The sequence below is a fragment of the Sapajus apella genome, unplaced genomic scaffold (genome assembly GCF_009761245.1).
Source record: "Sapajus apella isolate SASKATOON/1434 unplaced genomic scaffold, GSC_monkey_1.0 scaffold173, whole genome shotgun sequence".
Lineage (NCBI taxonomy): Eukaryota > Metazoa > Chordata > Mammalia > Primates > Cebidae > Sapajus > Sapajus apella.
Window position 1 is genome coordinate 203,425 of NW_022437113.1, and position 12,374 is coordinate 215,798.

General features: G+C 60.6%; 3 protein-coding genes across 7 annotated transcripts in view; all 3 read left to right on the forward strand.

The window, feature by feature from the left end:
• Positions 1 to 3,245, forward strand: part of COPE (COPI coat complex subunit epsilon) — a 19,232-nt gene extending 15,987 nt beyond the window's left edge. For 2 of the 4 annotated variants that reach the window (XM_032267851.1, XM_032267853.1), the window contains 3 exons: positions 2,395 to 2,463; positions 2,812 to 2,886; positions 2,962 to 3,245. In XM_032267851.1, coding sequence (XP_032123742.1) covers positions 2,395 to 2,463; positions 2,812 to 2,886; positions 2,962 to 3,087 — 270 coding nt within the window. In that variant the 3' untranslated portion in view covers positions 3,088 to 3,245. The remainder of the gene's footprint in view (positions 1 to 2,394; positions 2,464 to 2,811; positions 2,887 to 2,961) is intronic. The other 2 variants (XM_032267852.1, XM_032267854.1) reach the window with 1 other exon arrangement.
• Positions 3,246 to 7,283: 4,038 nt separating this feature from the next.
• The window catches only part of GDF1 (growth differentiation factor 1), a 24,949-nt gene continuing 19,858 nt past the window's right edge, over positions 7,284 to 12,374 (forward strand). For both annotated transcript variants that reach the window (XR_004265339.1, XM_032267847.1), the window contains exons 1-2: positions 7,284 to 7,618; positions 10,025 to 10,184. The gene's annotated coding sequence lies outside the window, so the exon portion shown is untranslated. The remainder of the gene's footprint in view (positions 7,619 to 10,024; positions 10,185 to 12,374) is intronic.
• The window catches only part of CERS1 (ceramide synthase 1), a 21,489-nt gene continuing 16,419 nt past the window's right edge, over positions 7,305 to 12,374 (forward strand). Inside the window, exons 1-2 of the mRNA XM_032267850.1 lie at positions 7,305 to 7,618; positions 10,025 to 10,184. Of these exons, the coding sequence (XP_032123741.1) occupies positions 7,370 to 7,618; positions 10,025 to 10,184 (409 nt within the window). The 5' untranslated portion in view covers positions 7,305 to 7,369. The remainder of the gene's footprint in view (positions 7,619 to 10,024; positions 10,185 to 12,374) is intronic.

Genomic DNA, 12,374 nt, shown 5'->3' on the forward strand with positions numbered 1-12,374 from the left:
GCCTCCTGAGTAGCTGGGATTACAGGCACGCACCACCATGCCCAGCTAATTTTTTGTATTTTTAGTAGAGACGGGGTTTCACCATGTTGACCAGGATGGTCTCGATCTGTTGACCTCGTGATCCACCCGCCTCGGCCTCCCAAAGTGCTGGGATTACAGGCTTGAGCCACCACGCCTGGCCTATATATTTTTTTTAAGACGGAGTTTCACTCTTGTCACCTGGCTGGAGTGCAGTGGCGTGATCTCAGCTCGCTGCAACCTCCGCCTCCTGGGTTCAAGCGATTCTGCCTCAGCCTCCCGAGTAGCTGTGATTACAGGCGCATGCCGCCATGCCTGGCTAATTTTTGCATTTTTAGTAGAAACAGGGTTTCACTGTGTTGGCCAGGCTGGTCTCAAACTGCTGACCTCAGGTGATCTGCCCGCCTCGGCCTCCCACAATGCTGGGATTATAGATATGAGCCACCACACCTGGCCATCTGCTGTCTTTCTGAAGAGTTTATGTTATTGTAAATTTAAAAAATATATATATTTTGTAGAGGTGGGGTTGTTCTTGCTGTGTTGCCCAGGTTGGTCTCAGACTCCTGGCCTCAAGTGATCCTCCCACCTCAGCCTCCCAAAGCACTAGGGTTATAGGTGTGAGCCATCATGCTCAGCAGATGATGATGATGATGATTATTATTATTATTTTATTCATTTATTTATTTATTTTTAAGACGGAGTTTCGCTCTTGTTGCCCAGGCTAGAGTGCAGTGGTGCAATTTCAGCTCATTTCAACCTCTGCCTGCCCAGTTCAAGCGATTCTCCTGCCTCAGCCTCCCAAGTAGCTGGGACTACAGGTGCATGCCACCACGCCCAGCTAATTTTTGTATTTTTTGTAGAGACCGGGTTTCTCCATGTTGGCCAGGCTGGTCTCACCTCTTGACCTCGTGATCCGCCCACCTCGGCCTCCCAGAGTGCTGGGATTACATGCATGAGCCGCCATGCCCTGCCTATTGTTTTTATAATCAGAAAGGACATCAAAGCTTTTTCCATTTTGGAGAAACAGGTTTTTTGGGTTTTTTTTTTTTTTTTTTTTCTGTGCTTTGAGACAGGATATGCCACCACACCTGGCTAATTTTTGTATTTTTTGTTAGAGATGGTTTCTCACTTCGTGGTCCAGGTTAGTATTGAACTCCTGGGCTCAAGTTCTCACCCTCCTCAGCCTTCTCAAGTGCTGGGATGACAGGCATGTGCCACTGCACCCAGCTGAGATAGAGTTTTAATCCACTGACAGACACTGGCTAAGCTCTCCTCCCTGTCTCACGTTCCTGGGGCTGAGTTATCATCAGAGAGTTGTTTGCAGAGCGGGGCAGGCCAGGGGGTGTCAGGCTGGCCCCATCACAGGCCGGGGGCTGCTCCTCCTGGGTGGGGTTCGTCTTTAGCTCTGAGCAGTTAGGGCTGGTCAGGAACTCACAGCGTGGTGCGGCATCTCAGACAGGCTGTATGTCCCTCACTGCCCCAGAGGCCGAGACTGGCGCCCTCCTCCATCACCCTGCCCCTCCCCGCTACCTGAGAACACTTGGATGGATGCGTGTTCTGTGTTCACAGCCACATCCTCATGGGGCTTTTGTTACACCTCTCAGGTGACACACTCTGTGACTCACCTGTTAGATGACTCCCTTCTGTCCTGTCTCCTGAAACACCACCCGGGGCTGGCTGGCCATGCCCCATGGCCCTGGGGGCCTCCCCATGGCTGTGGTCACCCTGCATTCTCGCCGGGCTTCCAGGGGGCACTTAGGTCCCCCCACTTTTTGGAGCCACCTCATGGCTGCTCCTGTGAGTGAAAGCTGGTGCCCCCATCATGGTGGAGACTGAGGCTCAGGAAATTCCAGTCTCCAAAAAGGTGCCCCGCTGTGGACAGGCTGGGCTCCGGGTGTGTCCCGGCTGGTGCCTCTGTGCCCCAAGCAGACACTGGGGCTCTGGCCAGGTCTCCTGGCCTAGGCAATTCCCAGGGTCCTGTGTGCCTGGGAGCTTAAAGTGAGTCAGGCAAGGTCACCTGCAGAGGTTTCTTGGGGTTCATTGTGCAGCAGGAGTGGAGGCCATCTTGGCCTGGGCCCCATTGCTTTCAGATGTGTGGGACAAATACATCCTTCCAAGTCTCTACAAACGAGGGGTCGTGCCCCAGACTGGACCACAGATGGGGAAACTGAGGCTCAGCGAGAGGGTGGCCCCTTGGCACCGTATCACCTGAGGTCTCCACCTTGCAGAGGGGTGGGCAGGGGGACTCTGGCAGTGTTGGTCCCAGCCCACCTCTGAGGAGGTGACCTTTTGTGGTCCTGGCCGAGGTGGGGGGGATGGGCAGGCCTGGGGGTTGGAGTGACTGACCCTGCCTGCCCCATCTGCCTGGGTCTCTAGGACAGCGGCTACCCAGAGACGCTGGTTAACCTCATCGTCCTGTCACAGCATCTGGGCAAGCCCCCCGAGGTAAGCGGCCCCCAGGGCTCCAGGCCAACCCTAATGACCAGACCCTGGGACCCCAGCCTGGGGTCCTAATCCCTAGATCCCTGGGAAGGCTCTGCACACAGTGTATCCATCGAAGCCCACCTCCATCACAAACCCTGCACCCCCAACCCCATCCTCACTTGGGGTCCTGTCCAACCGGCTCCCCTGAACTCCACGATGCATCTGCCACTATGTGCAGAAGCCAGCTCTGTGCCAGCACCGCTCCAGGGATCGGCCCTGGCTCCTGCCCCCATCCACCCCTGTCCTGCAGGTCAGAGCTTCTGTGGGGTCCCCATGTTCGGCTCACCCGCCTCCCTGCTTCCCCTGCAGGTGACAAACCGATACCTGTCCCAGCTGAAGGATGCCCACAGGTCCCATCCCTTCATCAAGGAATACCAGGCCAAGGTGAGTGGCGGGGGTGAGCTGTCCCCAAGAACCAGGCCAGGGGGCACCTGGAGCTCAGCCTAGACTCACATGCAGCCTCTCTCTCCCCCCTTTCTCCCCCACCTGTCTCCCCACACCCTGCCCCCACCCTGTGTCGCCTGTGTCTCGCTGAAGGAGAACGACTTTGACAGGCTGGTGCTACAGTACGCTCCCAGCGCCTGAGGCGGGCCCAGAGCAGTCAGGACCTCGAAGCCAGGACAGAGGCCAGGAGTCCTGCAGCTCTCCCCACCTGGCACCCACCCTGCATCCTCTCTAGGGGCAGGAGCCCAGCCCCAGCACCCCCATCTGTCAATAAATGTCTCCAGAGTGTTCCCACCTGATGATGTGCTCAGCCACTTTGCTGGGGGGTGTGGGAGGTGACGCTCAGGGAGAGTCCTGGGGCACTGGCACCCAGGGCTGTTCCGGGAGACCAGGGTTTGTGGTGAGCCCCAGCTGTGCAGACCTCTACCCCGCCCTCACACAGCCACAAGCTACTCCTGCCAAGCCAGAGGCAGCACAGCCCTGTCCACACCTCACCCTGGCCCCGAGAGGACACTGAGCAACCCTGGTTGGCATCGGGGAAACTGAGGCACAGAGAGGTCATGCAGTTATTGTGAGGGGCACTAAGATTCAAAACAAGAATTCCTGAGTGGCGTGGAGGTGGTGGGGGCTCAGCCCTCAGCTCAGCCTTCAGCTCAGCAAAGCCGGAGGGGCCCCGAAGGGTCAGCGTTAACCCCACGCGCTGCTCCTGCCGCCCTGCAAACCCTCCGCTAAGTCGGAGTCCTGCTGTGGCCGGAGCCCTGGGGCCAAGCACCCAGCCACGATGAGAGGCGGCCGCACAATGGGGAGGTGGGTGGGCGGCCGCGGGCCTGGCCAGAGCCTCCCAGATGAGGTCACCATTGAGCTGTCCACCTAATCAAGGAGGAGCTGTCAGGCTAGGCTCTGGGGGGGACAGGCACCCCGGCAGTGTCCCAGCCAGTGCAAAGGTCCCTCGGTGGCTCAGGGCAGCAAGGTTAAGGGGGGCTGGACAGGGCTGCATACCCTTTGACCTCTGAGCCTGGCCTGGGCTTATCTCCCAGGGAAAAGATAAGAGGCTGGGTTTCCCCAGCCCCACCCAGGCCTACTCGTTTGAATCCGGGCCCTGTCTCTGGTTGCCAGGGCAGGACAGCAAGCGACCCCTGCCCCCAGCTCCTCCCTGCCTGGTCAGGGAGGGAAGTGGCAAGAGAGGCCTTCCTGGGCAAAGAAATCAGGAGGACCCAAGGTCAAGCTTCCCGGAGGGAGGAGACCTTTGGGGGGGGCCACTGGCCTCAAGACTGACCCTGCCTTGTCTCGGGTGCCTGGTCCCCAGCTGCCAGCAGAGTCGCCTTCCATTCCTGCCCTGCACCCCACCCACTGGCGGCCTTCCAGCTAGACCCGCCAAAAAGAAATTTGAGGCTGAGCTGGGGCCAGTGGGTGGGCGGGTAGCGCCTCTCCCATGACCGATGGGCGCCATGGTGACCAGATAGTGCTGGCTGGGAGGGTTGGGGAGGTGGCTGGTCCCATCCAGGGCTGCCCCACAGGCCTGGCCAGACCTATGAGAGGATGTCCAGCTGAGCCCTACATCCCCTCGCCTCCCTCTGCCTGCCAGGCAGGTTGTGGCATCTCTGGCCTCCAGCTGGACCTGAAATATTGGCCAGGTCAGGCCTCATGCCCCCCACATACTGGGCCTGTCACTTCCCTCCCTGACTCAGGGACAGACTCCTAGGCACGTGGAGTCCACATTCAAGAATAAGGAGTGGGGCCAGGTACAGTGGCTCTTGCCTGTAATTCCAGTACTTTGGGAGGCCAAGGTGGGCAGATCACTTGAGGTCAGGAGTTTGATGCCAGCCTGGTCAACACGGCAAAACCCCTACTCTACTAAAAATATAAAAATTAGCCAGGAGTGGTGGCTGGCACCTATAATCCCAGCTACTCAGGAGGCTGAGGCAGGAGAGTCGCTTGAACCCGGCAGGCGGAGGTTGCATGTGAGATTGCACCATTGCACTCCAGCCTGGGCAACAAGAGTGAAACTCAAAAGAATAAGGAGGAGCCGGGCGCGGTGGCTCACGCCTGTAATCCCAGCACTTTGGGAGGCCGAGGCGGGTGGATCACGAGGTCAAGAGATCGAGACCATCCTGGTCAACATAGTGAAACCCTGTCTCTACTAAAAAAATACAAAAAATCAGCTGGGCATGGTGGCGCGTGCCTGTAATCCCAGCTACTCAGGAGGCTGAGGCAGGAGAATTGCCTGAACCCAGGAGGCAGAGGTTGCGGTGAGCCGAGGTCGCGCCATTGCACTCCAGCCTGGGTAACATGAGTGAAACTCAGTCTCAAAAAAAAAAAAAAAAATAAGGAGGAGCTGTATGTATTCGGTGCATCTGGTGACAAGTGACAAGCACACTTGAGGGGTGCGTGGGACTTTAGAGTTGGGCAGCCTGAGCAGGTGCAGAAGAGCCCTGCAGGTACTTAGGGGAACAGCATTTCAGGAGGAGGAACAGCCCTTACAAAGGCCCTGAGGCAGGACAGAGGTATGTTGGAAGAACAGCAGGAAAGCCCACGGGTGCAGGGAAACGGGACACTGTGAGGGCGGCCGGTGAGGACCTGGGCTTTTCCTGAGTGGGACAGGAGCCATGGAGGGCTGCGAGCAGAGGAGGAACAGGCCCGACAATGTCACAGCCTCCTCCTGGCCTCTGTGGGAAGCCAGGATACCAGACAGAACCCTCAAAAGGTTAGGTGGGGGCAAGGATGTGCAGGTGCAGAGAAGTGGCCAGATGCAGACACACCTGAAGGTGGGGCCACCTGGCTGTGTTGTAGGGGCTGGGTATGGGTCAAGGGGAAGGTGTGTTCACCTGTGCCCCACAGGTCAGGTGCGTTCACCTGTGCCCCACAGGTCAGGTGCGGGTGTGTGGGAGCCAGCTCGGCGCTACAGGACTCATCCCTGCATCCTGCACCTTGAGGGCCAGGTGTGGGGATGTCCTGGGGGCTGGGAGAAGTGGGTGCAGCAGTGCCAAGGGAGGTGGCGGCCTCCGTGGCAGCCCCAACAGGGGTGACCAGTGTCTCCCTTGATGGCCCTCAGGGGCTTTGGGCACAGGGCCTGGTCAATGAACACTGCATTGGAAGGCCACTTGTGGGGGTCCCAATGATGTCATAGTCGATCCAGGTTGGGAGTCCCCCCCCAGTTGGCACTCACTCCTGCAGCCTCTCTGCAACTCATGTGTTAACCTGGGGGGGATGGCCGGGCGCGGTGGCTCAAGCCTGTAATCCCAGCACTTTGGGAGGCCGAGGCGGGTGGATCACGAGATCAAGAGATCGAGACCATCCTGGTCAACATGGTGAAACCCCGTCTCTACTAAAACTACAAAAAATTAGCTGGGCATGGTGGTGCGTGCCTGTAATCCCAGCTACTCAGGAAGCTGAGGCAGGAGAATTGCCTGAACCCGGGAGGCGGAGGTTGCGGTGAGCCAAGATCGCGCCATTGCACTCCAGTCTGGGTAACAAGAGTGAAACTCCGTCTCAAAAAAAAAAAAAAAAAAACCTGGGGAGGTTAACACATGGGGAGGCCTGCTGGGTTCTCCAGGGTCGCAGAGAGCAGCAAGTGACCCTCAGAGAACCCCCTAATCTCAGTAGCCCTCATCACACCTTTGAGTCCCGGTAGCCCGCTCTGCAGACCTGCAGAGGAAGAGGTCTGGGACGTGTCCAGGCTGGAACCCCACTGCCAGGCCCCTGGTGTGGGACAGAGGGCTGCGTCTGTCTCCACGAGGTGCGCTTCCCAATGCCATGGTGTGGGCCGTGTCCTTTTGAAGAATGAGAATGTTTCATTGAGCCTACGCCTGAATGCGGGAAGGCCACGGGATGGTCCTGAGACTGTGCCAAGGCGTGCCAGGACTCGGGTCCTTGAGGAGGAGCGAGGGCTCCGGGAACGGTGAGCTCCGAGCCTGCCAGAGCAATGAAGTGGGACTGAGTTCTGAAGGACCGGGAGGAGCGAGGGTCGCCGGCCAAGGGGACTGACTGCTAGTGTGTCCCCCGTGCCCCCCCCGTCATGGTCAAGCCGCCGTGAGGTGAGGGAGTCGGGGGCGCTTGGGGCGGGCATGGGGGCGCGACACGGCCGGGCGCGGGGTCTCTGGGGGTCCAGGTCCAGCGGGCGCCCAGCTGGCTCCGGCCCCCTCCCCACGCGCCTTGGTTTCTCTGCTGGGAAACAAGCAGGGGCGCGGGCCCGCCTCAGGGGCGCCGCGCGTCCCCCCTGGCCGCCCCCCGGCCGCGTCCCCCCATGGCCGCCCCCCCGGCCGCGCCCCCGGAGGGGCGGAGCTTGCGCCAGTCCCGCCCCTCCGCCCTCGGCTCTCCAGCCTGCGCGCCCCCGGCCCAGCTGCGGCGCGTGACGCGGGGCGCGCGGCTCCGGCGGCTACCGCGGGCGGGCGCAGGCGACGGGGACGGCGGGCTAGCGGGCGGCATGGCGGCGGCAGGGCTCGCGTCAGGGCCGACGGGGCCCGAGCCCATGCCAAGCTACGCGCAGCTAGTGCGGCGCGGCTGGGGCAGCGCGCTGGCGGCGGCGCGGGGCTGCACGGACTGCGGCTGGGGGCTGGCGCGCCGCGGCCTGGCCGAGAACGCGCACCTGGCGCCGCCCGAGCTGCTGCTGCTGGCCCTAGGCGCGCTGGGCTGGACCGCTCTGCGCTCCGCGGCCACCGCGCGCCTCTTTCGGGTCAGTGTGGCGGGGGGCCGGGACAAGGGGACCCTGGACTGGGGGAAGCCGGGACCAGGGATCTCGGGCCGCCGTGCGTCCCTTTCTCCCAGGGCTGGCTGCTGCGGATGAGGGGGTCGCCGGAACGTGGGTGGGGGCCTCGGGCTGGAGGGGCCCGGGATGTTGGAACTCCGGGACGGGGTCTCTCGGGCCGCCCCGTGCCCCTTTGAGTCAGTGCGGCGTGGGGGACCCGGGTTGATGCGGGGGTGTGGCCGGGCTGGGGTGAGTCTGGGACAAGGGGGCCCGAGACGGTGGAGCGTTTGAGACATGGGTCCAGGCACGAGCCTTTCCGGTCAGTTTGGGACCAGGGGGCCCGCGCGGTAGATGGCTTGGGCCACCGTGCTCTCTTTCCGGCAGTGCCGAGCCAGGGCGCCGAGAAGCCCAGGACCGGGACAGGGAGGGCATGGCGCACCACGGCCGCCTGTGCCTTTCGCCTCCTGGCTATGTAGGCTGGGCTCTGGCCAGCAGCAGGGTCCGCTGCCCGTTTTCTGCGGGGTCCCTGCTCGGCTTGCCCGCTGCAATCGGGAAGAGGCAGGAGGAGCTGCTCGGTAGCTGCCTTGTGCCTGTCTGGGGTCAGCGCCACCCTCCGACCAGGGATGGCAAAGGCCTGGGCGCCTTGGCCACGCCAGTGGTCTCCCCCTTGACAATGACAAGGCCCGGGGCTTCAGAGTTGGACTGTGCTGCCTCCAAGAGGCGACAGCAGATTTCCCCAGTTTCTGCTGAGACCATCGCCCCTGCGGGAGACTGACCATGGTGGTGACATTGGCGCCTGACCCCACCCCCTTCCCTGGGGAGGGGTCGCTGTGGCAGGAGCTGGTGGCAAAGTGTTTGGGCCTTTAGCTTGGCTTGGACACCCCCATGGACCAGCTGGTGTCACCCCGCCCGTCTGGCTGGAGGGTGCAGGGACAGTGTGCCCTGGGCCAACAAAGGGGCCTTTCTCTGTTGGCCGGGAAGAGGCTGGCCCTTGTTAGGTCGAGGATGGGCTGTTGTCTGACTGCCACTCTCCCCACTCCTGTCCCCATATCACCCATATGGGGGAGAGACCCCAGCCACCCCCCTACTGCGGGAGGGAATACAGGGCTGTCCAGGGCCCCTCCCTGGGTCCACAGTGGTCTTTATCCTGCTTGTTGCCCCTGCCTTCTTCCCAATTTCTAGCTGGGAAGCCCGAGGCCCAGGAGGGCAAGGCCCCCACCCCCCAACCCGGGGGCAGGAGGATGTGGCCACTCTTGGACTACCAGGGCGGAGCCAGGGGGCCATCCCCAGCCTGGGTGGGGTGCTCGCCCAAATTCCAGGCTCGCCCTTCTCCAGAAATGGGTGGAGGGGCTGCCGGGTGCTCCAAAGCTCATCTTCTTGGCAGCAGCCTGGTTGCCAGGGGTTACTGGAGCGGGCTCCAGCTGTCTCCATGACAACTACTGGGTGCTCTGGGCTCCGTCCCCCTCAGCTTCGGGGGAAGGGGGCGGGGCTTGACCGGGCTGCTCGAGCCCCGCCCCCAGGGAATTTGAGCGTCCCCCACTGCACTCCCCAACCCCAGCCTTGGAGCCGGCAGCTCCCTCTGCACTCCCGATGCTCCCTGGGGCCTCAGCTCGCCTATGACACCCTTTCCGCGGTGTCCCCTCTTCCTCCAGCCCCTTCTCTCCTTTCATTGCCCCCGGGTTCCCATGTCCCCGCCATACCTTCCCGCAGTCTCCCTCAGCCCTCTATTCTCTGGTCTCCCCAAATTCCCCCGCTGAGACGGCGACTTCCTCTCAAGTTCTTCTCTCTTCTGCATCGTTCCCATGAGGTTCCCTGTGTTCCCCAAAATGCTGGGTGCTCTGGGCTCCGGACCCCCTCAGCCTCTGTGAAGGGGGCGGGGCTTGTCCAGGGACAGGCAGCTCGAGCCCCGCCCCCAGGGAGCTTGAGCACCCCCGCCCCCGACACCGCACTCCCCAACCCCTTCCTCGCAGCTTCCTCTGCACCCTGGTTCGTGGAACCCCTCCTTGTTCCCTTCATGAGTCACCCCCAGCAGCCCAACCCCCCTAGGCTGACCCATCCATCTCTCCCCTTCGCCAGAATCCCGAGTGTCGCCCTCCCGGCGGCCCCCAGAGCCCTCCTGTTCCCCTCCTCTCCCCTCGGGGTTTCCCCTCCGACTCCCCTTCCAGCGCCACCGCGGTGGACAGCTGGGCACTAAGTTTAGCCTTGGCAGGTGCCCATGGGCTCTGTTTACGCTCCAGGTGATCGTGGGCAAGGGGGACGGGCCTTCCAGTGCTGCCCCGCCTGGAGAGTCCCTGGACCACTCCAGGGACTTTACAGGCCAGAGTTTCCCCATCCTGGAGAAGCAGTCTCTGGTTTCCAGCACCAACGGTTGCCCGCCTGCCTTCTCCCTCATAGCCCCTAGCGAAGCGGTGCCGCCTCCAGCCCAGAGATGCCGCCAAGATGCCAGAGAGTGCTTGGAAGTTTCTCTTCTACCTGGGCAGCTGGAGCTACAGTGCCTACCTGCTTTTTGGCACCGACTACCCCTTCTTCCATGACCCACCCTCTGTCTTCTACGGTAGGGGCCCTGAGGGGATGGCAGGGAGGGCTCTGCTTAAAACACAAAGAAGCTAGGCAGTGACGGGTGCTTGTGGTCCCAGCTACTCAGGAGGCGCAGGTGGGAGGATCGCTGGAGCCCAGGAGCTGGAGGCTGCAGGGAGCTATGAGCACGCCATTGCACTGCAGCCTCGGTGACAGAGTGAGACCCTGTCTCTTATCAGAAAAGATAGAAGGGTGTAAGGAGACACTTATCAAAATCAGAGCTCCTATGGGTGTCTCAAAAGTTAAGCCTGACAAGGGTGATCCATGGGGACAGGAAAGGGGGTTATCTGGCCCTGTCAGAGCTCAGGAAAGAATCCTGGAGGAGGGACCCCTGTGTGGGCCCAGGCAGGCCTTCCAGGTGTGGGTAACAGCACGTGCAGAGGCCCAGAGGCACTCACATTGCATGGGGACAGGAGGAGGGTGGCTGCAGAGAGCTGAGGCAGCAGTTGGAGTTCCATCCTGAATGTGATGTTTTTAAGCATGGCATGGAGAGGATTGGGTTTTGTGGATGATAAAATGCTTCCTCTGGCTGCCCGTGGAGGTGGGAGGTTCCCCGTGGCTTGTACAATCTTGGTGAGGAGGTAAAAATGATGAGGCCGTGTGCGGTGGCTCACACCTGTAATCCCAGCACTTTGGGAGGCTGAGGCAGGTGGATCACCTGAGGTCAGGAGTTCAAGACCAGCCTGGCCAACATGGTGAAACCTCGTCTCTACTAAAAATACAAAAATTAGTCAGGCCTGGTGGCATGTGCTTATAATCCCAGCTGTTGGGGAGGTTGAGGCAGGAGAATCACTTGAACCCAGGAGGCGGAGGTTGCAGTGAACCGAGATCGTGCCACTGCACTCCACCAGCCTGGGTGACAGGGCGAGACTCCATCTCTGGGAAAAAAAAATGGTGAGAAGTGGGCCAGTCGTGGTGGCTCACTGGCTCACACCGGTAATCCCAACACTTTGGGAGGCAATGGTGGAAGAATCACTTGAGCCCAGGAGTTTAAGAGCAGCTGGAGCAACATGGTGAAACCCCATTTCCACAAAAAATTAGCCTGGTGTGGTGGTGCACATCTGTAATCTCAGCTACTCGGGAGGCTGAGGTGGGAGAATCGCATGAACCTGGGAGGCGGAGGTTGCAGTGAGCCAAGATCGCGCCGTTACACTCCAGCCTGGGCGACAGAACGAGACCTTGTCTGAAAAAAAAAAAAAAAAAGATTGGATGTGGCTTGAGCTCTGGGTGGCTGGGCAGGAAGGTGACTGCAGTGCGCTGTGTGTGACCTGCCCTGGCAGAGAATGCAGGGCAGGGCCAGCATTGCCACTGGGCAGGTTGGTGTAGGAGACGCCATCTGCACTGGGGCCGTGGGGGTGCAGCTTGTCTGCCCTGCGAGGACCACCACAATACACACAATAGGTGTTCCCTGTCGTGTGATGCCAACAGCCTAGAGGGCTCCTGGTGGCACTGAGCCCAGAGTGCTCAGTGGCGATGCCACTCATGAGGCCACTTTTCTCATGCCACGCACCTTGAATCCCTAGAGGGGAGGTGTTGGCAGTCGCTCAGTGTCCTTGTGATGCATGACCCATGACTGGATGCTCTGAACTTTTTGTTGTTGTTGGGTCAGAGTTCCACTCCCGTTGCCCAGGATGGAGTGCACTGGCGCGATCTGAGCTCACCGCAGTCTCCACCTCCCAGGTTCAGGCAGTTCTCCTGCCTCAGCCTCCTGCGTAGCTGGGATTACAGGCACATGCCCCACCACACCTGGCTAGTTTTATATTTTTAGTAGAGACAGGGTTTCTCCATGTTGGTTAGGCTGGTCTCCAACGCCCAACCTCAGGTGATCCGCCCACCTCAGCCTCCCAAAGTGCTGGGATTACAGGTGTGAGCCACTGCGCCCGGCGCCTCTTAACGTTTTGGGCATGTTGCCTCTAGTTTTTATTTTATTTTGTTTTTGAGACGGAGCCTTGATGTCGCCCAGGCTGCAGAGCAGTGGTGCCATCTCAGTTCACTGCAACCTCCGCCTTCCCGGGTTCAAGCAACTCTCATGCCTCAGCCTCCCGAGTAGCTCTGGGACTACCAGCGTGCGCCACCACGCCCAGCTAATCTTTGTAGTTTTAATAGAGATGGGGTTTCATTATCTTGGCAAGGCTGGTCTTGAACTCCTGACCTCATGATCTACCCG